We start from the raw sequence: 26,952 nt of genomic DNA, 5'->3' as shown, positions 1-26,952 counted from the left end.
CAACTGCTTTACCCTCATCCACCTGTTTGGTCACCTTCTCAAAGAACTCTATAAGGTTTGTGAGGCACGACCTACCCTTCACAAAACCGTGTTGACTATCTCTAATCAAATTATTCCTTTCCAGATGATTATACATCCTATCTCTTATAAACCTTTCCAAGATTTTTCCCACAACAGAAGTAAGGCTCACTGGTCTATAGTTACCGGGGTTATCTCTACTCCCCTTCTTGAACAAGGGGACAACATTTGCTATCCTCCAGTCTTCTGGCACTATTCCTGTAGACAAAGATGACTTAAAGATCAAAGCCAAAGGCTCAGCAATCTCCTCCCTAGCTTCCCAGAGAATCCTAGGATAAATCCCATCCAGCCCAGGTGACTTATCTATTTTCACACTTTCCAGAATTGCTAACACCTCCTCCTTATGAACCTCAAGCCCTTCTAGTCTAGTAGCCTGAATCTCAGTATTCTCCTCGACAACATTGTCTTTTTCCTGTGTGAATACTGACGAAAAATATTCATTTAGCACCTCTCGTATCTCCTCGGACTCCAAGCACAACTTCCCATTACTGTCCTTGACTGGCCCTACTCTTACCCTAGTCATTCTTTTATTCCTGACATATCTATAGAAAGATTTAGGGTTATCCTTGATCCTACCTGCCAAAGACTTTTCATGTCCCCTCCTGGCTCTTCTTAGCTCTCTCTTTAGGTCCTTCCTAGCTAACTTGTAACTCTCGAGCGCCCTAACTGAACCTTCATGTCTCATCTTTACATAAGTCTCCTTCTTCCTCTTGACAAGTGTTTCGACTGTTTTAGTAAACCACGGTTCCCTCACTCGACCACTTCCTCCCTGCCTGACAGGTACATACTTATCAAGGACACGCAGCAGCTGTTCCTTGAACAAGCTCCACATTTCCATTGTGCCCATCCCCTTCAGTTTTCCTCTCCATCCGATGTATCCTAAGTCTTGTCTCATCGCATCATAATTGCCTTTCCCCCAGATATAACTCTTGCCCTGCGGTATATACCTATCCCTTTCCATCACTAAAGTAAACGTAATCGAATTGTGGTCACTGTCACCAAAGTGCTCACCTACCTCCAAATCTAACACCTGATGTCAAGAAATGAGCAAGTGGGGACTTCCAGTGGTGTAATGTAGGAGGAAGGCACGCACGAGGTGGCTCCAGATGGAGGACTGCTCTTTTTGCCCTTTTTCTTAGTCCCACAGATTGTTTGCTCAGAAACCCACAGTTGTTGTAATAAAGGTCTTGCATGACCAAAGTGCCCAAAAAAAATAAGACAAAAGGCTGGAACAGAAATTTGTTGATGGAGTCAGAGGCCTCTCGAGCTCATTGGCAAGCAAAATGGTGGAGTCAATTACTGGTGCATCGTTCACTCCACCAATGGACCGAAATGTGTTCTAGTACCGTGGCAAAATAATTCAAAAAGCACTACGAATTGTGTCAGAAGACCTCAAGAAATCAATTGAAGTGGCCTTGGTCACCAGTCGAGTTGCTCTGGGGAAAACGAAATCGGACAGTTGAAGCCCAAGGAACCACGATCAAAGGCATGGAGGTGGCCTTGAAGAGCTACAGCGATCAGATTGCTTTGCTGGAATCGGAACAGTCTTCGGTAATCAAAAAAATAGATTGTGGAGAGTTAAGAGGAATTACCTAAAAAATAGGGCCAGTAGGCAAAATATTCAGATTGTGGGGTTGCCAGAGATGATGGACGACCAAACGCCCAAGGAGTACTTCTCAGGCATATTCAGTAAGATGGTGGGTGAGCGTGTCGAGTCATAGAATCATACAGCACAGAAAAAGACCCTTCAGCCCATTGTGCCTGCGCTGGTCAAAAACAAGAAACTTTCCTGCACTTGGCCCATAGGCATGTGTGCCCTGGGATCACAAGTGCACATCTAAATACTTCTTAAATGTTATGAGGGTCTCTGCCTCCACCACCCTGTCAGGCAACGGATGCCAAACTTCCACCACCCTCTGGGTAAAAGAAATTTCCCTCACATCCTCTCTAAACTTCCTGCCCCTCACCTTAAATCTATGGCCCCTGGTCATTGACTCCTCCACCAAGGGGAAAAGTTTGTTCCTGTCTACTCTATCAATGTCCTGCCCCCCCCCCCCCCCCCCCCCCCCACCCACCCAGTCTCCTCTGCAGCAAGGAAAACAATCCAAGACTATCCAATCTATCTTCATAACTAAAACCTTCGCCACCTGTCTCCCATGTGGGACCTTCTCAAAAACCTTGCTGAACTCCAAGTAGACTACTTCAAATACATTTCCCTCCCACACACCTGGTCACCTCTTCGGAAAATTCAATCAATTTGGTCAGACATTACCTCCCCTAACAAAACCATGCTGACTGTTCTTGATTAATCCCCGTCTCTCCAAATGCAATTTAATTCTGTCTCCCAAATTGCTTCTATTAGCTTTCCCACCACTTAGGTTAGACCGACTGGCCTGTAGTTTCGTTGTTTAATCCCTTTCTCCCGGTTTGAATAATGGTACCACATTGGCTATCCTCTGGCACCTCTTCTGTGGCCAGAGAGGAATTGAAAATTCACGTACCCGCCTGAATTGGATCGAATCCATCGTACATTTCAGCCGAGGCTTTGTCCTGAAGATACACCATGTGCGGGGATAGTGAGATTGTTTAGATTTGGGGTCCATGTGCCGTTCAGTTTGTTATAATATGCAGGGCTATGGGGCACTGTCCGTGTGGAGTTTGCACATTCTACCTTTGTTTGCGGGGGTTTCGCCCCCACAACCCAAAGATGTGCAGGGTATATGGATTGGCCACGCTAAATTGCCCCTTTAAAAAATTAATCGCCTGATACCTCTCCTTACTATACCCTTCCCCCAGCCGACAACCTCAGTGCGATGGCCAGTGGCTCAATTGCCAGACCAAAGAGTAGCAGGGAAAGTGGGCATCCCTTGTACCTCTGTACAGCAGATATCCTGGGGTTAGTGCGTTGGTGCATTTGTTCGCAGTGGGGGCCCTATACAACAAGTCTAATCCATGAGATAAACCTGGGTCCAAAGCCAAACCGCCCTAGTATCTCAAAAATATTCCCATTCCACTCGGGTCGAACGCCTTCTGTGTCCATGGAGATTACCTCCAGCTCAGCCCCCGAGGGCGACATCACCACATTCAGGAGTCTCCTTATGTTGGCTGACAATTGTCGGCCCTGAACAAACCCCATTTGATCCTCAGAAATAACCACAGCAGGCACCCCTCCAAACGAGTTGTCAGCACCATCGCTAACAGCTTTGCGTCGGCATTCAACAAAGATATGGGCCAAAATGATTCACACTTCCTCGGGATCCTTATCCTTCTTCAGGATTAAGAAAATGGAAGCCTGTGCCAGTGTGGCCGGCAGTAGCCCCGGAACAGTGAATCGTCAAACACGTCCAGCAGTTCCATCGCAAATATTTTGTCAAATTCCATTGGGAATCCGCCTGGGTCTGGTGCCTTCCCCGACTACATAGAACAAACACACTTCATAATTCCCTCCAGCCCAAGCGGAGCCTCCAGCCCATGCACTCTTTCCCTCGCCACCACCGGGAAGTCCAATCCACCCAAGAACTGTGCCACAGTCAAGCCTTCCTCCAGAGAGAGGCTCTGACCTGTACAACCCCCAGTAAAATATCCCGTTAACCCCTTCTGCATCAGAGACCACTCCTCCCCCCACGTCCTTAACCTGAACTCTCCCCCAAGAGGCTTCTTGCCGTCTCAGCTGGTGAGCCAACAACCGGTGGCCTTCTCCCCATGCATGACGAATTTGGCAATAATCACCCTTTTCTGATTTGGACTCAACATTTAAATCTTGGGAGGGGAAGGATCTGAAGCTTGAAGGGGAGGTTTGCTAGTTTTAAAGGAGTTAGCTGTGAAATTCCAGCTGCCCAGATCCAGCCTTTTCTGGTATTCCCAAGTTCATGATTTTTCACACAAGACTTTTCCTTTTCCTTTGGCGCTGCCCTCTTCCTTGACAAGAATGATGCCGTCTCGCGATAGACCTGGGTGGGGGGGGGGGGGGGGGGGGGGTATCTATTTTGGACATATATGGTCATATCCTTTCAACGGATCCTGCTCTGTTGAGAGATGTGAGGGCAGATGGGGAGGGTGAATTGGTTCCATTCTTAATGGGGAGGTTTGGAGTGAGGCCCTTCATAGGGTCAACTCCACATCTTCATGTGCTCGGCCAGAGTCTGATTCAGTTCAAGGTTTTGCATAGAATGCACTTAACCAGGGCTAGGGTGTGTGGGTTCTTCCCTGGGTTTGAGTACAAGTGTGAGCATTGTTCTCGTGGTCCGGCTAACCATACACATGTTCTGGTCCTGTCCCAAATTGATAGGCTTCTTTCTTTAACACCATGTCGGAAGTATTCCGTGTAGATTTGGATCGGTGTCCGCTGGTGGCCATATTTGGGGTGCCAAATTCGCCGGTAATACAGTTTGGGGTGAAGGCGGATGTCCTTGCCTTTGCCTCGTTGATAGGCCAGAGGCGAATTTTGGTTGGTGGACGTCTCCACCAACCAAATGTTGTGCCTTGTGCCTCTGCTTGGCTGGGTGACCTAATGTCATGTCTGCATTTGGAGACAATCCAGTTCATCAGGGGCTCAGTGGAGAGGTTCTACCAATGATGGCAACCATTTATTTCCTTTTTTAAAAAAAAAATGAGTTAGTCGCCTTCAGCTGTTAGGTGGTTTAGGTTAGTTTTTGTATTTTAGTTAATTAGTGTTTTTGCCCTTGTTTTCTCATACTGTATTTTTCTGTTTGATTTTTTAATCTCTTAATAAACATATTTTTAAAAAAAGAGATGTGCAAGCAAAACCTAGTTTAATTCTTTCAATCACTCTTCCCAATTGTGGGAACTGCTTAGTCTCTACCCTACAGCTCTATATCAAAACTCAACCATATTTCCACATCCCTGGACACAGTCTGGTGCCATCTTATCAATAGTTTTAAATGCAAAAATCTCAGTTCACAACAGACACGATGCTACACGTGAGTGTTCGATGATTGGATAGAAAAATATCAACACTCGGATTATAAATTCAATAAGGGAAATATTCCCAAGCCTGGCAGAAAGGAAATAGATCATCAGGTTAGATCGGAAGGATATTACAGTACTGCATGCGTTATTGCGGTAACCAGCTCAGTTTGATTCTGTCAATGAAATGTGCAACTTAAAACCTCTGCTTCTTTCACACTGACCATGAAAAAATATTTTTGCATGCATAACATAATGGGTAAATGAGAGCAAAACACCAACGAAGCTCACTTTTGCTCCCATCAACGTTTGTTCAGACTGCATCGTGATGGGAAATGAAAACCACTGTGGTTAGAAATGCGGCACAATTTCCTGCTGTGCAGAAGCATCACGCTGCATCATATCCTTCAACAACCACAAACATTATTTGAATGAAAAAAAAAATCACATCTTTAAATAACAATTTAATAAAGGGACAAGTTGCAAGGATGAAAAGAATACATGAATTGGTTTGTCACAGCATGAACCAAATTTGCGAAGCCACAATTTATCAGCTTTTTAAATACAGCCTCATTGACATTAAAAGTAAAGTTGCCATAGTCCCAGATGACCATCAGTTGCTTTTCCCTTTGAGCGGTAAGAGCTGACTGGTGTTGGTTTAACAAGAGAATCATCAGTAGACCCATAAACATTATAACCTCTGCAAGGTACCATCATCCTCACTTATGCCAATAAGTTTGATATCATCACACTTTTCCTACAAAATAGTGCCAGTCTCTCAGTCTATCAGTAATGGTGAGTATGCAAACAGGCAACATATTGAATTATCTCTTCGTCTGTAAGCAGGCCTGCATCATTTTAGGATGGCAACTGGTAGTGCATAATGCATTGCATCTCCTGGTGATTAAAATGGCCACAGGAATAGGGTGAATGTAGCAGCAGGCTGCAAATGGATGCCCATGTTCCAGAAGGACAACAAAACAGACATTTTATTCCAGTTCCACATAAAATAATAAAGAGACGAGAAATCTTAAGAATTTTAAGAATATTTACCTTGTAAATTGTAGCCCCTATGGCATCAGATCATGCCTCAGGGATTGCTGTTAGGATACAGATTGTTTGGGCAATAAGTAGTAGGTGTAAATAAGGAATCTGGATCGGTGCAGGGTTGGTGGGCTGAAGAGTCTGTTCCTGTGCTGTAATGTTCTATGTTCACAAGAGTTACCAATTTAGATCAATAACTTGGATTCAGAAGCTTAATAAACTTTCAGATGGTACAAACAAGGGATGACAGTGAATCATAGAATTTACAGTGCAGAAGGAGGCCATTCGGCCCATCGAGTCTGCACCGGCTCTTGGAAAGAACACCCTACTTAAGCCCACACCTCCAACCTATCCCTGTAACCCAGTAATCCCCACTAACGTTTTGGACACTAAGAGCAATTTATCATGGCCAATCCACCTAACCTGCACATCTTTGGACTGTGGAAGGAAACTGGAGCACCCGGAGGAAACCCACGCAGACAAAGGGAGGACGTGCAGACTCCACACAGACAGTAACCCAAGCCGGGAATCAAACCAGGGACCTGGAGCTATGAAACAAATGTGCTAACCATTGTGCCAACGTGCTGCTCACGGAAGGGAGGTCAAATTACAAAATGATCAAGGCGACAGAAGTTTCAGGTGGCACCTTCTATTCTGAAGCACAGAGCTATCCATTTTAAATTTCACCTTGGACCTTACTGAGTAGCCATCATTCAATCATGGGGTGAATTACAACAGATTGTGAGGGACACTGGACAGAGTCACAATCATACTATTCATCGGATATGGGGACAAATGGAAGCACGCTCCTGCATTACCTCTAGTCTTCATGCAATAGTTACTACTGCACCATTGCCTTTTTGGGAGCAGGGGGCATATTCTGTGCATCCTAAACAGGGTTATGCACAAAGTTAAAGTGGTATTAAAGTACACTTAAATTAATTTTAAAAATCATACACATCACAAAATATAAGGACTGTTGATATGTTGATCAAGTGATTAATAAATAAAATCTGATGGAACCAAAATTACAAGAGTGTATGAATGCTAATGAATGAGATGGGCCTATAGCCTACAGCTTAAAAAGTAACTACACAGTGGTGAGACTACTCAATTGACATTGCTCTGAAACCAACGCCTATCTACCTTTTCAAATCACAAATATATTTACACCCAAAAATATTCATTATTAATTTGAATTTAAATATTTGCTTCCAAAATACTATTATTATATTGCCTATTTAGAGTGATACCGGGATCGTGGATCCTCAAGAATTTTAATGCTTGGTGCAAATGCAAGATAAGGCTGCCATGAACTGTAAATTTCAAATCAAAAAACTTAATTTTGATCAACTTAAGAACAAATTTACCTGTGCACAAATTCCAAATGTTGATACTATTAGCCACTAGGGCAGACCCCCTTTTTTTTTTTTTTTTAAAGAAAATATTTTATTCAAGGCATTTTCACACATACATACAAAAATTAGAAGAACAAAACGCAATAAACAACTACACCCCCGCCCCCCTCCCCGCACAATCCTTTTTTTAAAATATAAAAGTGACTGAAGCAAAGTTAAGATTGGCAAATAATTTCATTATCCTAGCTGTGTGCGTCAGCCACAAGATATTAGCCATCGCTTACAGACGATAAGAGACTTCCTGTACGCAAATGTCATCTGTCCTCAATGCTGCAAAGTTCTCACGAAATGCAGTAAAGACTTTATCAGGCAGATTTAGCAACCCAAAAAATATCTAACCACCATACAAACCAAAATGTATAATTTTTATTACTGGGGGGGGACAAGAAACAAATTAAATAACATTTGCGTGAAGAAGTAGAAGCATTACCACTGGCTTTCACACATGCACTAGTGGGGGTAAAGTACGGCAAAGTGACTATTTTTGACTGGTCGATCCTCCAACACCCTGAACAATTGTCTAGCATCGTGCACGGAGAATGGCCACTTTATCATAGAGAATGGCCGCCTGTAGGATTGTATCCCAACCATTACTTGCTCCATTCAGGAGGGGAGGCGAGGGCACAAAAATCAGCAGAAAGAACAGAGTGGCAGAACATGATTCACCAATTTTCTTATGCAGACATGTTGCTCTTCTGCAGTTCCTAATAACCCCTCCCCCCTCTATATTAATGGTTTATAAAACATTGGGCTGACTAAAGTAACACTTGCTGGAGCTGTGTAATATTGTACAATATTCAATGCACCTTTACTGTCATGGTTTAGGCAAGGTAATCAGCAAAACCTTCCTGCTTTCATAGAATGATACAATACAGAGGTAGTCCATTCAGCTCATCCTACATGTGCCAGCTCTTTGGTAGAGCTTTGCAATTAATCCCACTGCTCTGATCTTTCCTCTCTGCCGTGTGTTATTTGAAAATTATGCCCTGTATACCCAATTCCAGGATATTAATATATCAAAAAGAGCAGGGCCCCAACACCAATGTCTGGGGAACAACATTGCATTCGCCTCTCCATTCTGAAGAACAAAATGCTCACCACTACCATCGATTGTCTAACCCTTAATGAATCTACACCGTTACTGCCCCCTTAATCTCAGATTTTAATTTTACTAATATCTATGATAGGATATTAAGTCCTTATGCACAACATCAATGATACTACTACTCTCATCAGCCTTCTCCATTACTTCAAAAACTAATCAAACATTGACAAATATGCTAGCTTTCAGTATTAGCCCATACTTTTCCAAATGCCAATCAATTCTGTCTAATTATTGTATTTAGAATTTGCCCCACCAGACATTAGGCTGACTGGCCTTCAGTTGATGGCTTTATGTCACTCCCCTTCTTTAAACAAGAGTGTAACATTTGAAAGCCATCCAGTGTGGTGCAATGTTGCTTCCAACATTGATTGGGTTTGTTCGAGTGGTTTATAGCCATTCCTATAATGTATGCTGAGGAGATCATCAATTTGTCTAAGTTCGTTTGAAGAGATAAACACATGCCCCGTTTGCTATCAGCTCAGCTGCAAAGCACAAGGTGACAGAAATATCATCCACCCCAGGAATACGCCATTTACACAGTGCCTTATCTCCTCCAATGTTTCCAAATACTTCATAGGCTTGGAATTACTTTCAGGTGCAGCAAGTACTGTACGAAGTACAGTAAAAGTAGCAGCCAAAAATTCCCATCACTGAAGAGAAATTAATTGGTCATTCATGGTTGTTGGTGCAATGTGTATCCAGGACAAAGGAAAACTTGCTGCTCTTCAAAAGATCTTTAACATCAGCCTAAACTACCACAACAAGTGATAAATTTCAATGTTATATTGCAGAGTTGTGGCACCTGACGAAGAAATATTCTTGTTGTACTTCAATAGTGTAGATTATGGGCTTGAATGCTGGAATGGAACATGAACACAGTGCTATCAACTCAGTCGATGTGACACAGCAGAAAGCAGTAACCGAATCACAGAATGGTCACGGCGCATTAGAAGGTCATTCAGCCCACTGAACGTGTGCTGGCTCTTGTGTACGTTCGCTAGTCCCACACCCTGATCCTTTCCGAAAAGCCCTCCACATTTTCTCTCCTCATGCTTATCCAATTCTCTTTTGAAAGCCATGATTGAATCTGCCACAACCGCTGTCTCAAGCAGTGCATTCCAGATCGTAACCACTCATTGCATGAAAAGTAATTCCTCATATCACTTTTGGCTTTTTTGCCAATCACCTTAGACAGTTTCACTCTATCGACACGGTCTAGACTCCTCCATCAAATCTCCTCTTAAGTAAATCTTCTTTTCTCAAGGAGAATGTTTCCTCTCCAATCTATAACTGAAAATCTTCATTCCTGGAACCATTCTCAAATCTTTTCTGCACCCTTGCCCTCCCTTCCTTGCTGAAGTATGGCGGCCAGAATTGAACATAAATGATCCCATTGAGAACAAACCAATGTTTTATAAAGGTTCAACATAGTTTCCTTAATATAACCAAATAATTAAATAATACTTCATATGACTTTACATCTTGAAAAATAGAATTAGTAGGAGTTAAGCAAGAATGATCTGACACTTCAAAGAGTTAATTACCATCAGCTGTTGGGGGAGGGGAGATACGTGGGGGTGGGGGGGGTTGGTTGTAGCCTTTGTTGTGTGTTTTTCTATATATCCGATTTGTGTTAACACGACACTTGTACCATATTTGAACAATTTTCATAGTTGTGTTGTAGTTCAGATTGGGTTTGTTAAATACAAAACATTTAAAATATTATTTAAAAGATAAATAATGCTACAAATTTAGCAATGTCATTCAGTACATATGAACACCTCAATATGGATAGTTTTCTACTGTATACCATTCCATGCCACTGTACCATTGATCACATGGTTACAACAGGACTGACAAAAGTGTGAAACCCCTCCCCCTTTTCCTGCTTCTTCACATTCCTGGTAGGTCAGAAATGAAAAATTGTCAATTGGGAGTAGAATAGAGAGATGCCTGCAGCAATGGAATTGGTCCAAAGCAAGAGCTTTTAGCAGAAGAAAATAGTGCTCAAGTCGGATCAGCTTCTACATTAATGCTAATGGAACTCAAAGTTCAACATTTCCACCACCTCTTCCAATCCATCCACTGTCTCAATGCTGTCAAACTTCCCACAATTTCCTCCAGCTATAGTTGGAAGTCCAACCAATAATACCTCTGACTGAGGAAGTGAATGTAATTGGATACAGTCTCAGATTGAACCTGATTGCTTGCAATTTTGGGAACCTAATTTACCACGAGCTAAGTTTTCAACTCCATATCCTGCCAATCATTTAATCTTTGTAATATTGCCAATCTCAACCACAACTTTCAATGAACGATTTATCATCTGATTCAACCATTTTAATGATTTACTGGATACCCTCCCACCCTTCGCTCTCAGAATTAAGCTCAACGATGAACGGTCACCAAACTGAAACATTGACTGTTTTTCTCTCCACAAATGTTGCTTGACAATGATAATTTCCAATATTTTGTTTTATTTCAGATTTCCAGCATCCATAGTACTTTGCTTCCACAATAAAATCTGGAATCTTCCTAGACAATCTTAAGACATCAAGGAATGCTGGGTCTAATTTTTATTAAAAATTAATACTTATAATAATTTTTTGGAGCATCCAGTGCTGCAACAACACGCATGTACAAGGAGCTATGAAAACATTTGTTTTTCCATTACACTGGCAATAAGCTTGAGCAAAATGTCTTGGGCTTTCTTCCCACAGTGACTAACTACACTGCAAAACGACATATTTGAAAGTACAGCACTTGGGTTCATCCAAAAGTGTGTGAAACTATGAAGCTAAAGTGTAAACCCTGAATCTTACCAGAACTTCCCCCCAAAAATTTAGAGTTCCCAATTCTTTGTTTCCAATTAAGGGGCAATTCAGCATGGCCAATCCACCTACCCTGCACATCTTTGGGTCATGGGGGTGAAACCCACAGAGACACAGGGAGAATGTGCAAACTCCACACTCCACAGTGACCTGGGGCCAGGATCGAACCCAGGTCCATCGAGGCGCCACCGTGCTGCTCAATGAATCTAACCAGAAGTTAAAACACTTCAGCCATAAGTACAAACTCACAGCAAGAAAATAAGCATACTGTTAAACTCAGTAATCTGCATCAGGTCAGATGCAGAAAGGGCAACAAATCAGCATCAATTCTCTCCTTCTCATCCTGCATTTGCTTCACTCTGTTTAATTTTTCCTGCTCATAGTCTATTTAACTGTGGAAATCGCCAACATTTAAAAGTTGGAAGAAGCAGAAGAATATTAATGAGGTGATGCTATCCAATTCAAAAGTGAACATCTCTCTCAAAGGTATAGTTTCTCCTCCTCATGCAATAACAGTAGCAAAGTTATAACATTTGTGAAAAACATTGTCAGTTACAGAACAGGATATTGTGCTTGACTGTGTATCTATATTAAATAGATACGACCACTGCCCCCGTAATTCTGCTACACTGCACCCCGACCATCTAGATCTTGGTCATGAAAACAACTCATCGTTCTATCTGGGGTATGATAGCAAGACTACTTCCTTCCTAATAAATATTCAAATCTGTTCTAATTTTCAAAATCTGAAAGGAAAGTTTTGCATCAACCTAGTTTTCAGTACAGTCAAGTAGCAAAAGAGCCAGAAAGGTTTAACGCTCACCAAAGAAAAATTACATTTCGTGTTCGGGATGTACTTAAGGAACGTTGATTATTTCAAAAAGAGCATAAGCTTTCTAGGGATAAACAACTGTATTTTATCAAACTGGCAATTAGGATTATCAAATTCTGTGCAACATTATTTAAATGAAGGGCAGCACGGTGGCAAAGTGATTAGCACTGCTGCCTCTCGGCATGGTCCTCTCTGTCCGTGTGGAGTTTGCACATTTTCCCCATGTCTGCGCGGGTCTCAACCCCAACAACTCAAAAAAATATGTGCAGGGCAGGTTGATTGGGCACACTAAACTACCCAATTGGAAAAAATGGAATTGGATACTCTGAATTCATTTTTTTAAACTTACATTAAAATACTGTTGATTTGACTGCTACATTGTACTCTCCTGAACAGCACTGTTAGTCCTAAACAGAGCCTGATAGGGGCCAGCATAGTCTTGTAATTTAAATGCAGTAACTGCCCAATTGAGAATGTGCACAGCTCAACAGATGTCCATTTAATCTGTGACAGACTTGCATTTATGTAGTGTCTTTCACAACCTCAAAACAACCTAAAGTGCTTTATAGCCAAACGTCTGTTTAAATGCAGTTACTGTTGTAATGTAAGTATCCTCTATTCTTATCTGGATCATTGGGTGCACTGTAAAAGTAAACTATTTTGCCTCATGTTAAGAAAAATAATGTGATCACCAGGCACACTATAAATGCCATTTCTATTGTTTCACACTTTGGTAGTAGCCATCATGTCCTCAACATAGTGCAACCTATCCAACAGGAGAAAACGGTGTCAAAGTAGAGATCTTAAAAAAAGAAAATGAATGGAGTGTCAGCTCACAGTAAAATGGGTGCAAATGTTTAATCAAAGGTCTAACATTTCTTCAAAAGTCTGTGCCAAGAACAAAAGTCAAATCAATTAAATCAGAATTCTTCAGCAAACCTCTCTCACAACTGATTTGTTATGCTCTAGGTGTAACATAAACGGCTTCCTTGTGGTGCACTTGACAAAGGAAGGTTCAGACGTGGAGATAACTTCAACATGTTTATTAAACTATTTACACTTCTATTACGCTGGTTCGACACTACTGCTAATCCTACTATAGCTACCCAGACTGACTAACCAGTTGCTGCAATCCATGTGGTGGGTGTAATATTAAATCAACCCTGTGTCTCTACTCACTGACTGTCTCCACTGGAAAGAGGTAGATCATGTGTGTGGTGTTCTTTATACATGGGTTGGTGTAATGCCCTCCTGTGGTGGTGTCACCTGTGTGTATCATGAATGTCCATTGGTCATGTCCTATCTAACTGATCTATTGGTTGAGCGTGTGGGTGAGATGTCTCCGGTGCTCCCTCTAGTGTCTAGCTAGCCTACAAGCATTTACATTGATGCACATCGCCACATCCCCCCTTTTGTATATGTTACATATTTTCTGCACACTGTGAAAATTGAACAAAAAACAGGTAGATAGGTTAAGTCATGGGAACAGTGATTAAACAATAAGTCCAAATCATTTGTGAGAGTCCATAAACCATCAATCATCATGGTCAAATGTCTCTCTTGGTTATGAACGCCATCAACGTCCCTGTGCCACAGGAACCAAGAAGTGGTCAAATCACTTTGCTGTCTGATTTGGAGCCCCTTTCTTTTTCGATGTTTGTGATGGTGCTTTCGGATGGCATCTTGTAGCGGATAAGGTGTTGACGTTGAAGAGGTACTATCAACAGTATCATTCGAGGTCATGGATGTGCCATATGTGGAAGTTGGTTAAGACTGTACATACTGGTTCTGGCCACATGCTGTGCAGGAAGGGTGATCCTGCTGAGAACCGTTGAAGCTTGTCGAATTGGAAACACAATTGTTGCTTGCATAAATACCCAGTGATGGTGTGAAACTAGAACCTTGCATCTGATAGGAATATGCCGTCTGGCCAGGCTGGGGTGCGGAAAATCCTGGTCTGTAACTGAGGCATCCAGTCTGTAGTGCAGATTGCACTTCCGGTAGTCCTCCATCGGTCCTGATTCCATTAGTGGGCAATCCGTAGTGCTGGCCTGTTTGAGAATATGCTGCACAAGACTGCTGGCTGCTGCATGCCTGAATACTGGGTTTGTCCAGCACGAGCTGTCATTGGCTGCACTGCTGGTGTGGAAAATGTGCAGATATAGCTGTGGTGAATATTGGTGTATTCCTCTTGGCCTATAGCCGCTGTTTGTTATTACTGACCCAGTATAATTGTTAAGTGATCCATCTGTCGTTGTGGCATCTGCTGTCACCCTGAGCGTGCCATCACGGAGGGTGCGGCACTCCCTGTCTGGAGTAAAGTCCGGCTTACGTGAATCAGAGTCGGCGTTTGGTTGCTCCCCATCTGGAGTCTGGTCTGTTTTAACTGAGTCAGTGTTGGTTTGTTGATGCTCCCCGTCCAGAGTCTTAGCAGGTTCACTGGAGTCAGCCGAGATTTCTTGAAGCTGCACGTCTGGAGTCGGACATGCAGGAATGCATTAACTTGTGGAGAGGTTTGAGCGAATGTGTGTGGAAGTATCGTGGTGTCACCAGAGTCACAAGTGGTCTCACACTGAACGTCGAGTGCTGTCACTTTGCACATCTTGCATGGGAAGTGGGATGCTGTCGTCACTCGTCGCACATACCGTGGGTAGAGCCTCAGTAGCTTGTTGTTCACTTGGGTTGGGTAAATTGTCAGCGTCTTCCTCTGGTGGTGCAAACAATGTGGGTGGACTATCATTGTCTTGCTGTTGTCCTTCATTTGGGCTTGGACTGTCATTGTCGCTTTGTTCTTCACTGCAGCATGATAGACCGTCATGGTCGTCCTGCTGTGCATTGGAGCGTGGTAGACTGTCATAGTCTTCTTGCTGTTTACTTGAGCATGGCAGACTTGCATCGTCTGCCGCTAGCTGGTCAGAGGAGGTTGCTGGACCCTCATGGTCTTGTTCCTGCAAGGACTGCGCATCGGAGTTTTGCGTTTCTGTAATTGTGGAGTCTGTCCACGAGCTCACTGTGGAGGCTTGACACTGGAGTCACTTCTTGTTCATGCAAGAACTGCGGTGTGGAGTCTTGCGTGTCTTCTTTCGTAGGGTCGGGAACCCTGAGCGGTGCGTGGACCACCCTCTGTGTGGCAGCAGGCCGCTCTGTGTGGGCTTGTACCACTCTCTGTCTCTTGGTTTCAGGCCGCAGCATAATCCTGCACTCACGAGTCAGGATGTCATATCTGCTAGGCTGAATATCTTCAAATCCGAAGAATTCGTCGTCGGGGTCGTCAATGTGCAACATGTCTAGTTGCGGTTCGGATTTGGTATTGGGGAGCCTCCCAAGGTGAAAGGTTCGTCTGAGTCGCAGTCGTCTAGGACCGTAGTCGTCTAGAACCATATCATCACTGTTTGCATTGGAGCTGGCACTGGACTCGTGAGGTCCAGAGAAGATGTAAAGGTCGGTTTCGAAGTATTCAAGGTCAGAATCATCGGTTTGGGCGTAGGTAACTGCTTGTTGCAAGGTTCTTCGGAGATTAATTTCATTCCCAGGTTCAATTTGAGGCATTGTGCTGTCATTCTAGGTGAAGGAAGGTTGTTGTACGGCTTTAAAAGATTTTCTTTGATTTGGGACGTTTCCCCTTTAAATGGGTGTGGTCCGGGGCCTCTGACGTCATGACGCATGTGACATCATACATAGGAAGCGTTTGCACATGTGCAAATCGCTGTTCCTGTACCGGGGGCTGTTTTCGCGATTGCGCACGTGCAGCGTCTCGCAACTGCGCAAGTGCAATCCCTTTAGAAAGATGGCCGCCGATCAAAATTGTTCTCTGCTCCGGGATCTCGGCCTCGTGGTGAGTACTGGCGCTTCTCTTACTTTTTCTTGCTGGTTGGACTGTGTTTTCCTCAACAGTATTTGCCAAATTTGTCCAGGACTGCCTGGAAGTTGCTCCTGCTTTGCCCCTTGGAGAACTTGAATTTTTTAAAGATTTCTTCTGCTCTGGCACCGGCGATGGTGAGGAGAAGCTCTGTCTTTTCAGCATCGGCCAAATCTTCTAGTTCAGACGCTACCAGGAAGATTTCAAACATTTGCCGGAATACCCGCCAGTTTCGCGGAGATCGCCGTGGCACTGGAGCTGCTGCGGAACCCGGGTCTCAAACATCTTGCCTGGGTTTTGTTGCTGGGTGTCACTGTACGCTGAGGTATGGCTATCTGGATTGAAACAGTTCACTCTTGGTACCATGATTTGTTATGTTCTATGTGTAACATAAGCGACTTCCTTGTGGTGCACTTGACAAAGGAAGGTTCAGACGTGGAGATAACATCAACATGTTTATTAAACTATTTACACTTCTATTACTCGGGTTCGCCACTACTGCTAATCCTACTATAGCTACCCAGACTGACTAACCAGTTGCTGCAATCCATGTGGTGGGTGTAATATTGAATCAACCCTGTGTCTCTACTCACTGACTGTCTCCACTGGAAAGAGGTAGATCATGTGTGTGGTGTCCTTTATATATGGGTTGGTGTAATGCTCTCCTGTGGTCGTGTCACCTCTGTGTGTATCGTGAATGTCCATTGGTCGTATCCTATCTAACTGATCTATTGGTTGAGTGTGTCCCACAGGGCACCATGGGTTGGATTATGTGATTTCCTAGTGGCAGGTTTGACTTTGTGCCAAATAATGAAACTACTCTTTAAAGATGCCATACAGTCTGGTAGCAGACATCCACGAGTTCAAGTGGGAAAGCTTTCTAACAGGTCTGGGAAATGGATCCCCTAAACGACAAGAGTTTCTAAGCTTCCATTGTCTTTTTCTCTCAAAACCATCTTTGCAACTTCTCCATCTTACATTTCCTGCAACACTGAAAATCAGATTCTGATTTTCAATCTGTCACAGATTGGAACCCCCTGGCAAAAATACACGATGCAGCATTGGTGCAAAACTGGAGCATTGCTCAAAACATTCAAATTGTTTCAATTAATTTTACATTGATGGAATGATGGGAGACCAAAAACTACAGTGACGTTCAAAATCTACAGAGCACTGAATCAAGGGTACCAACTCTATATAATTGGATTGATATTCCATCATTTGCATTCAAAAATGTAAAGACTAGAGAAATTCAAGTGTTTTAACATTCCATTTTTTAAAGAGTTCAGAATCATTATGAAAGGTTAGTATGAATGAAAATTGCTCAGGTCTTGGAAGTAGCAAATTTAAATTTAAAATATCAAGTAGTCAGTTTCTATATATGATAGTTAACATAAATAACGATTGCTCTCTCAGATCTGTACTCACCGCACTACCAATTGCTGACAAACTGATCCTGTCTCGGTTATAAGTTCATTAAGTTTTACTTCCAGATGAACCTTTCCCTGTTTGAAAACAAGAGGTAAGAAGTTAGTTAAAATAGTGCAGCTGACAAAATAAATATTGCCTCTCCCCTTTTTACTGACTTGAAGCTTCAGGACTTTAATTTTTAATCATCTTTATTGTCACAAGTAGGCTTACATTAACACTGCAATGAAGTTACTGTGAAAAGCCCCTAGTCACCACATTCCGGCCTGTTCGGGTACATAGAGGGGGAAGTCAGAATGTCCAAACTACATAACAGCGGGACTTGTGGGAGGAAACCAGAGCACCCGGAGGAAACCCACGCAGACACAGGGAGAACGTACAGACTCCGCACAATGACCCAAGCCAGGAATTGTACCTGGGACCCTGGCGCTGTGAAGGAACAGTGCTAACCACTGTGCCACCCTCAACGATTCCATTCTTGTGTGAGAGAGTAGAAAAAGGATCAATGCTATCTGAACATAAGAGATTCTTCGTTCGAGCTTTGAATCTTGCCACCATTTACCCAGAAAACGCAAAGTTAAAGGTGTGTTTCAGACGATAGGGAAGAGGAAATCCACTTACGGTCTGATACCACTGAAGCATTGTAGATATGTGCAGGTTTGAATCCATAATTAGCTAATTACTTCTTTGGCTGATGAAGAATGTGTGTGCACACATTAGTTCTCATGTATTAGGAAAACAAAGGTAGTTTTAAGGATTCATATTTGTATTGGTAAACATTAGAAATAAGATATAGTTTTAAGTGAGTTTAATGTTTCTGTGCTTGGAAAGGTAAAAACCTACAGTTAGATTCATGCTGGACAAAGGTGCTTTTACGTGTGGGTAATTATTTCAATTCCAACGTGATTATATTGTGCTTAGAGGGGGCTATGGTGTGAAAATAATCAACCAGCAGTGGCTGCTTTGCAACTGGGGCCTTGTAATGTAGAGAAGCTTTTAAGTTTTAGTTTAGTTAATTTGATTGCAGTTGGAGATAGGTAGTGAGAAACAATGCAGCTCTCTCAGCCTTGCTAGAGGCAGTTGGTTTTAGAAGGCTAAAGAGGGAACATCTCTCTCAACCTTCCTAGAAGAAAAGCGATACTATGGAATAATGGTTAACAAAACAGATGTCGGAAACCCAAGTCCAATCAGTCAAGGAAACCAAAGAGAAGTTTCCCAGAAGTCAAGAGTTAACAGAACAGAGAAAACTGGGAACCAGAACAGATTACTGTTCAGTGAAGTCAAGGGTTGACAAGGCATAGATACTCCAAGGCCCCGACCGTAGAGCCCCTGGCAGAGAGGAAAAATTTACAACTGGACTTTAACCTGCTATCCACCAGGAAAGCAGTGCACCAACTCCGTCGGACATGGGGGATCTTCTACGAACAGGGAGACAAAAAGCCAGCCGCCTGCTGGCTCACCAGTTGAGAAAGCAGGAAGCCACGAGAGAGGTAGCGCAGGTGAAGGATAGCAACGGCACACTGGTAGCCGAACCATAAGTGGCTAATGAAGCATTTGAGGTCTTCTACCATGGGGTTGCACACATCCAAGCTCCCCGATATGGCTCGGAGATTAAACAGTTCCTCGATGGACTGGACATGCCAGTCGTTGGAGACGATAGGGTGTGTGTGGGGGGGGGGGGGGGGTGCTGGAAGCACCACTAGAATTGGGAGGTCATGGAGAGCATCAGCTACCTGTGCAGGTGAGGAAAGCGGCAGGACCCGACGGATTCCTGGTGGACTTCCACAAAAGATTCACAGCTGCACTGGCCACGCATTTGCGGGAAATGTTCGCAGACTCGGTAGTGAGGGGCCTCTTGCCTCCGACGCTAACACAAGCCACTATATCGCGATATCCAAGAAAGACAAAGACCCAACCGAATGCAGATTCTACAGATCCATTTCGCTGCTCAATGTGGATGCGCAAACACTTGACAAAAGTCCTGGCTATGCAACTGGAGAACTGCATGGTGGTCGCAGAAGACCAACTGGATTTTGTTATAGGTAGACAGCTAACAGCGAACATCAGGCATGATAATGACCCCATCTGGGGAGAGAACCCCAGAGGTGATCATCTCCCTGGACGCATAAACGGTCTTTGAAAGAGTGGAAGTACCTCAGATGTCCTAGAGTGGTTTGGGCTAGGGACAGGGCTCACCTCATGGGCGCGGCTCCTGTACAACGCCCACATGGCGAGTGTACAGGCCAGCACCACCAGCTCTGAATAATTCCAGTTGCACAGGGTCACAAGGCAGAGATGCCTGCTGTCCCCATTCCTATTCACATTGGCAACCAAGCCGATGATCACCCTCAGGGCAGTGAAAAACTGGAAGGGAAGAGGAACAGAGAGCACAGAGTCTCACTCTATGCAGAGGACCTACTCCTCTACATCTCGAACCTGCAAAGCTGCATGGAAGGGATCATGAAGCTCCTGAGAGAGTTTGGAGCCTTCTCGGCTAGAAGCTAATCGGAGCAAGAGTGAAGTCTTCCCTGTGAACCCAAAAGGGGACGGGACAACCATACAAACAAGCCCAATGCAAATTCCGCTATCTGGGGATCCAGATTGCCCACGACTGGACATGGATCCGCAAGTGGAACCCAAAGATCTCCAAAAAGGTCCTACAAAGAAAAAGAAACAAGGGGTACCTGGCCCTCCCAAACCTACACTACCACCACTGGGCAGCCACAACAGAAAGAGTGAGGGGATGGGTGAAAGAATTGGTAATGGAATGGGTGAGGATGGAGGTGAGCTCCTGTGACGACCCTCTTGAGCCCTCGCCATGGCAGCACTCCCATCCCCGCCAGCTAAACACTCAACAAGCCCAGTGGTGGTGGCCTGGAATCAAATGAGACAGCATTTTGGCCTAACTGAAATGTCCCATCTGCAGCAACCACAGGTTTGCGCCAGCCATGTTACCGGAAAGGAGGGAGGGAGGGGTGTTGAACAGCCCCAGGACAAAATGGGGGCCTACAAACAGGGTACAAATAAATACGGTGAAAAAGACCAAGACCCCCAAAGGAACACCTATAACAAGGGGAGAGGGCGAGGCCTATCGACAGGTGGGGTGGAGAAGATATATATTAATATATAAATGTAAATACATGACAAGGGCTGCACAGTGGTTAGCATTGCAGCAGGTTCGATCCCGGCTCTGGGTCACTGTCCATGTGGAATTTGCACATTCTACCCATGTTTGCGTGGGTTTCGCCCCCACAGCCCAAAAGGTGTGTCGGGTAGGTGGATTGATCACGCTAAATTACCCCTTAATTGGAAAAAATGAATTGGGTACTCAAAATTTTTTTTTTAAGTAAATAAATAGCTGGCTTGCAATGCAGAACAAGGCAGCAGCGTGGGTTCAATTCCCGTACCAGCCTCCCCGAACAGACGCCGGAATATGGCGACTAGGGGCTTTTCACAGTAACTTCATTGAAGCCTACTTGTGACAATAAGCGATTATTATTACATGACAATCACCTTTTGTAAACTATGTATTCCAATAAAAAATATTTCAAAATAACAAAAAAGGAAAAGGAGAGGGTCAGGGGTGGTTAGGGTTTTGGCGGTTATTTCCAATGTTTGGCTTTTGTAAATTGTATCTGGCCTACACAGATTTGTTTATTTTGTATTGTATAAAATGAAAAACTTTAATAAAAACATTTTCAAAAAACAAAAATTGAAAAGGCACTGTACACAGAGACCAATCGGTGGCTGGGCCTTCGAGTTTGTGTAAAAGCTTTTAAGATTAAGGAAATCTGAAGGGAGAGATGAAAAACAGAGAAGCAAAACCTTGATGGAAGCAGCGGAGGGAAAGCATAATTTAAAAGATTTGAAAATGTGACTTTTGGTAATAGAATTTGAAATCACTCATAGTATCATGGAGTATCATAGAATTTACAGTGCAGAAGGAGGCCATTCGGCCCATTGAGTCTGCACCGGCCCTTACCAAGAGCACCCTATTGAAGCCCATGTATCTACCCTATCCCCGTAACCCCCACTTAACATTTTTTGGACACAAAGGGCAATTTAGCACGGCCAATCCACCTAACCTGCACATGTTTGGACTGTGGGAAGAAACCGGAGCACCCAGATGAAACCCACGCAGACACGGGGAGAACGTGCAAACTCCAGACAGTGGCCCTGCCGGGAATGGAACCTGGGACCCTGGAGCTGTGAAACAACTGTGCTAACCACTATGCGGCAGTGCTGCCCACTCATTTGAAAGCCGGAGTTCAGTGAGACTAGGTGGTTCACAGTTTAAAAATGATCTGGGGGAATGAGGGGGGAAATCCACATTCACTTGGGCTCAGAAAGGATGTTTTATCACAGTCATATTGTGCACTTAAAAGGGACTTTGCGTGTTAGCTTGACCACTGTAGCTTAAGATATATTTTGTAATGTGTTAATCTTAAAATTTGTGGTAATTGTTAAGCTAAGGGGGAGGAAAGGAGTATTGTATCATAAATCCAATTTTTTCATATTTAATAAATGTTTTTCTTGTTGTTAAAACTATTTAGCAGTTCCGTGACTCTGTTCCTCCATGTTTTATTATAAAAAGTAAAAGTTACAATCTTTTGAGCCACGATTCATTTTGTGGTCTTCCCGTCCAGTTATATCAACTGGGATCGTACCGCTTGACTACACAAGAACAAAGAAAAGTACAGCACAGGAACAGGCCCTTCGGCCCTCCAAGCCTGCGCCGACCATGCTGCCCAGCTAAACTAAAATCTTCTACACTTCCTGGGTCCATATCCCTCTATTCCCATCCTATTCATATATTTGTCAAGATTCCCCTTAAATGTCACTATCGTCCCTGCTTCCACCACCGCCTCCGGCAGCGAGTTCCAGGCACCCACTACCCTCTGTAAAAAAAAAAAACTGCGTCGTACATCTCCTCTAAATCTTGCACCTTAAACCTATGCCCCCTAGTAATTGACCCCTCTACCCTGGGAAAAAGCCTCTGATTATCCACTCCGTCTATGCCCCTCATACTTTTGTAGACCTCTATCAGGTCACCCCTCAACCTCCATCGTTCCAGTGAGAACAAACCGAATTTATTCAACCGTTCCTCATAGCTAATGCCCTCCATACCAGGCAACATTCTGGTAAATCTCCTCTGCACCCTCTCTGAAGCCTCCACATCCTTCTGGCAGTGTGGCGACCAGAATTGAACACTATACTCCAAGTGTGGCCTAACTAAGGTTCTATACAGCTGCAACATGACTTGCCAATTTTTATACTCAATGCCCCAGCCAATGAAGGCAAGCATGCCGTATGCCTTCTTGACTACCTTCTCCACCTGTGTTGCTCCTTTCAGTGACCTGTGGACCTGTGCACCTAGATCTCGCTGACTTTCAATACTCTTGAGGGTTCTACCATTCACTGTATATTCCCTACCTGCATTAGACCTTCCAAAATGCATTACCTCACATTTGTCCGGATTAAACTCCATCTGCCATCTCTCCGCCCAAGTCTCCAAACAATCTAAATCCTGCTGTCTCCTCTGACAGTCCTCATCGCTATCCGCAATTCCACCAACCTTTGTGTCGTCTGCAAACTTACGAATCAGACAAGTTGCATTTTCCTCCAAATCATTTATATATACTACAAACAGCAAAGGTCTCAGCACTGATCCCTGCGGAACACCACTAGTCACAGCCCTCCAATTAGAAAAGCACCCTTCCATTGCTACTCACTGCCTTCTATGACCTAGCCAGTTCTGTATCCATCTTGCCAGCTCACCCCTGATCCCGTGTGACTTCACCTTTTGCACCAGTCGACCATGAGGGACCTTGTCAAAGGCCTTACTGAAGTCCATATGGGCAACATCCACTGCCCTACCTGCATCAATCATCTTAGTGACCTCTTCGAAAAACTCTATCAAATTAGTGAGACACGACCTCCCCTTCACAAAATCATGCTGCCTCTCGCTAATAGGTCCATTTGCTTCCAAATGGGAGTAGATCCTGTCTCAAAGAATTCTCTCCAGTAATTTCCCTACCACTGACGTAAGGCTCACCGACCTGTAGTTCCCTGGATTATCCTTGCTACCCTTCTTAAACAAAGGAACAACATTGGCTATTCTCCAGTCCTCCGGGACATCACCTGAAGACAGTGAGGATCCAAAGATTTCTGTCAAGGCCTCAGCAATTTCCTCTCTAGCATCCTTCAGTATTCTGGGGTAGAGCCCATCAGGCCCTAGGGACTTCTCTACCTTAATATTTTTCAAGACGCCCAACACCTCGTCTTTTTGGATCTCAATGTGACCCAGGCTATCTACACACCCTTTTCCAGACTCAACGTCCACCAATTCCTTTTCTTTGGTGAATACTGATGCAAAGACCAATTCCTTCTCTTTGGTGAATACTGATGCAAAGCATCAGTATGACTGCACTTCAACAGAATTCACTGGAAGTCACACTCTTTTGGGATGTTTTGAAGAGGTTATAAAATGCTATACAAATGCAAAACAATGTTTGTATCTAACTTTGTCCATTTTCAGAAGATTGGCATCATGCTGGTCTTCTCACTTTTACATTCAGAATGAATACTTGGTCTCCATAAAAAGTCACAGGCTCTGCTGTGAAATGGAGCCCCTGACAGCAAATGCCAAGATCAAATCCTTGCAGCTACATTACTAAAAGCTCTCTTATCCCCATGGCAAAATGACAAGTCTCAATTTCTTGTCCCACAATGTCAACAGATAAGGGTTTATTTGCACATGGGGGGTGCAGCTTTGTGAGGTAGCATACACAATGTAAAAGCACCTTGAAATAAAATTCTCATTATGAAGGCTCCAGGCCACAGGTAAAACAGAAATAGTTTCCTTTATTTTTTAAGGTTGCATTACCAAATCTGACAAACATTAGACATGCCTGCTTACAATTGTGCGTTGGATGCTTTTAAGTTGCCCTCAGGATTAGTAAACTTAATAAGATGTGTTACACTGAAAATCCTATACTCCCACCCTCAGTAGGATGTACTTAAACGTTTAATTCTATTTACCACAGTTAGCACATGAATTTGTTCACATTGCTTTCTTGTCCGTGACTACAATGGTGGTCCTTTTGCTAACCGTAACTATATTTTGCAATACAAACAAAAACTTAGCTATGTCAATTAAGACCTAAAGCTATTTAAACCAAAAATGCAATAGCCCTGTAAAAATATGACAAGGACAGTTACAAAAGCTGCTTTTAGTTTTTGGCCTGGATTTCGTTGAGAGCTTTGCAAGATAGTGTGCTGTTTCCACGGACTCACAATATAGCTCTATCGATATCATTCTTCTCCCAAAAGTCAAGTTCAAAGATTCCATTATTTACCATAGTGGAATGCGGTGACTGTCAGGAAAACAAAATACTTGCACGAGACATTCACCCATCTGCAGTGCAATAAATGATACAATTTAGTATTTAAAAAATTAGATTAGCATGCCCACGGGCAGCACGGTAGCATAGTGGTTAGCACAGTTGCTTCATAGCTCCGGGGTCCCAGGTTCGATTCCCGGCTCGAGTCACTGGCTGTGCGGAGTCTGCACGTTCTCCCAGTGTTTGCGTGTGTTTCCTCCGTGTGCTCCAGTTCGTCCCACAGTCCAAAGATGTGCAGGTTTGGTGGATTGACTATGCTAAATTGCCCTCAGTGTCCAAAAAAGGTTAGATGGGGTTCCGGGAATAGGGTGGAGGTGTGGGGAAATGGTGGAGCGGTGGGGATAGGGTGGAGGTATGGGCTTAGATAGGGTGCTCTTTCCAAGGGCCGGTGCAGACTCGATGGGCCGAATGGCCTCCTTCTGCACTGTAAATTCTATGATTCTATTAAATTATCCAGTGAAATGAGAAAAAAAAAAAAATGAAAATCGCTTATTGTCACGAGTAGGCTTCAAATGAGGTTACTGTGAAAAGCCCCTAGTTGCCACATTCCGGCGCCTGTTCGGGGAGGCTGTTACGGGAATTGAACCGTGCTGCTGGCCTGCCTTGGTCTGCTTTCAAAGCCAGCGATTCAACTCCAAGAATAAGAGAACTGGGGAAAATCAATGCACTTTATGCAGGGAAATAAACAAGCACTTATCACTTCTAATGGCACATCATACTGGTGATACAAATAAGGCAGAAAGGCTATTCCAATAACTAATCCCCATGAAAATTCTAATCTTCGATCCAAAACTTGGGTTTCAAAGAATTGACCCTCTTTTACTCCACCTCCAAAAGACAAATCTTTAAAACACAAGTTAATCACTGAAGGAATTATGCTGATCTTGTCATCCCAAGGTATAAAATGTTCCCAAAAATCATCAATAGATGCGAGCATCAGTTTGAATATTGCAATTAGTGGAGGAAATGCACTAATTGCAACACTAAAAGCTGGTGTCTAAGGAGACATGCCACACATATTTTACAAAGTTTAAAAATTGGCTTTTGTGTATGTCCAATTTACATAAAATTTCCTGCAACCGGGTAGGAGTCTGGATGAAACATTAATAGCCGAAAATCATCTTAATAATAAATCCTTCCAAAAACAGAAGCAAAAAGGTTGATAGCAGAACATTGCAAACAATAGTCTATTACACTGCAGCAATACATTTAGTCCAAGGCATTTTATTTTCTGCCATTAGACAAACTTATGTCTTAGATGGTGAAGCCTCATCATCAGTGACATATGGTTGAAGTGCATTTCTTTTTTCTTTTATTTAAAGTGCTCAATTATTTTTTTCCTCAATTAAGGCACAATTTAGCATGGCCAATCCACCTACCCTGCACATCTCTGGGTTGTGGTGGTGAGACCCACGCAAACACAGGGAGAATGTGCAAACTCCACACGGACAGTGACCCGGGGCCGGGAGCGAACCAGGGTCCTCAGTGCCGTGAGGCAGCAGTGCTAACCACTGTGCCATCATGCCGCCTTTGCCTCTGAAGTAGAATAGCTGATTTAACAGAGTATAGTAGTCAAATGATAGCTTTACTTTAGTATATTTGACAACTCTTGCATATACTATAAAATGAAATTATTTGACTATAATCAGATGGTGGTTTAGGAAACCACGTACACGGAACATATTGTGGTTAGAACCATGCAGCAGGAGTCCCACTCCTTATCCAGATGACCATTTCCTGACTAAAATGGGCAGATTCTCCACTTGAATGTTGCAGCAAAAACCTAAAAGGTTGACCAATTTCTGGATTTCACAGGAAGATTTTAATCGATCCAAGCCAAATGTTGTAGTGTGAAACGAGAGATATTTTCCTTGTTCGTGTTATGCCAGTAGAGGCATGTCACACCATCTTATAAAGACACTGGGACCTACTTCAGACTGAAAAGCGTTACCATTCATATGCTGAAACCATTTAGAACTGCATTCCTGGTCTGAATGGGCCTTTAAAGGAACAGACAGTGAATGGTCT

General features: G+C 43.5%; 1 protein-coding gene across 1 annotated transcript in view; it reads right to left on the bottom strand.

Moving 5' to 3' along the window:
• rasa2 (RAS p21 protein activator 2) overlaps positions 1-26,952 on the bottom strand; it is a 244,361-nt gene that overhangs the window by 115,132 nt on the left and 102,277 nt on the right. Inside the window, exon 5 of the mRNA XM_072473964.1 lies at positions 17,522-17,598. Within this exon, the coding sequence (XP_072330065.1) occupies positions 17,522-17,598 (77 nt within the window). The remainder of the gene's footprint in view (positions 1-17,521; positions 17,599-26,952) is intronic.

This window comes from Scyliorhinus torazame, chromosome 14 (genome assembly GCF_047496885.1).
Source record: "Scyliorhinus torazame isolate Kashiwa2021f chromosome 14, sScyTor2.1, whole genome shotgun sequence".
Taxonomy (NCBI): Eukaryota; Metazoa; Chordata; class Chondrichthyes; order Carcharhiniformes; family Scyliorhinidae; genus Scyliorhinus; species Scyliorhinus torazame.
This window is presented reverse-complemented; position numbering and strand designations above follow the sequence as displayed.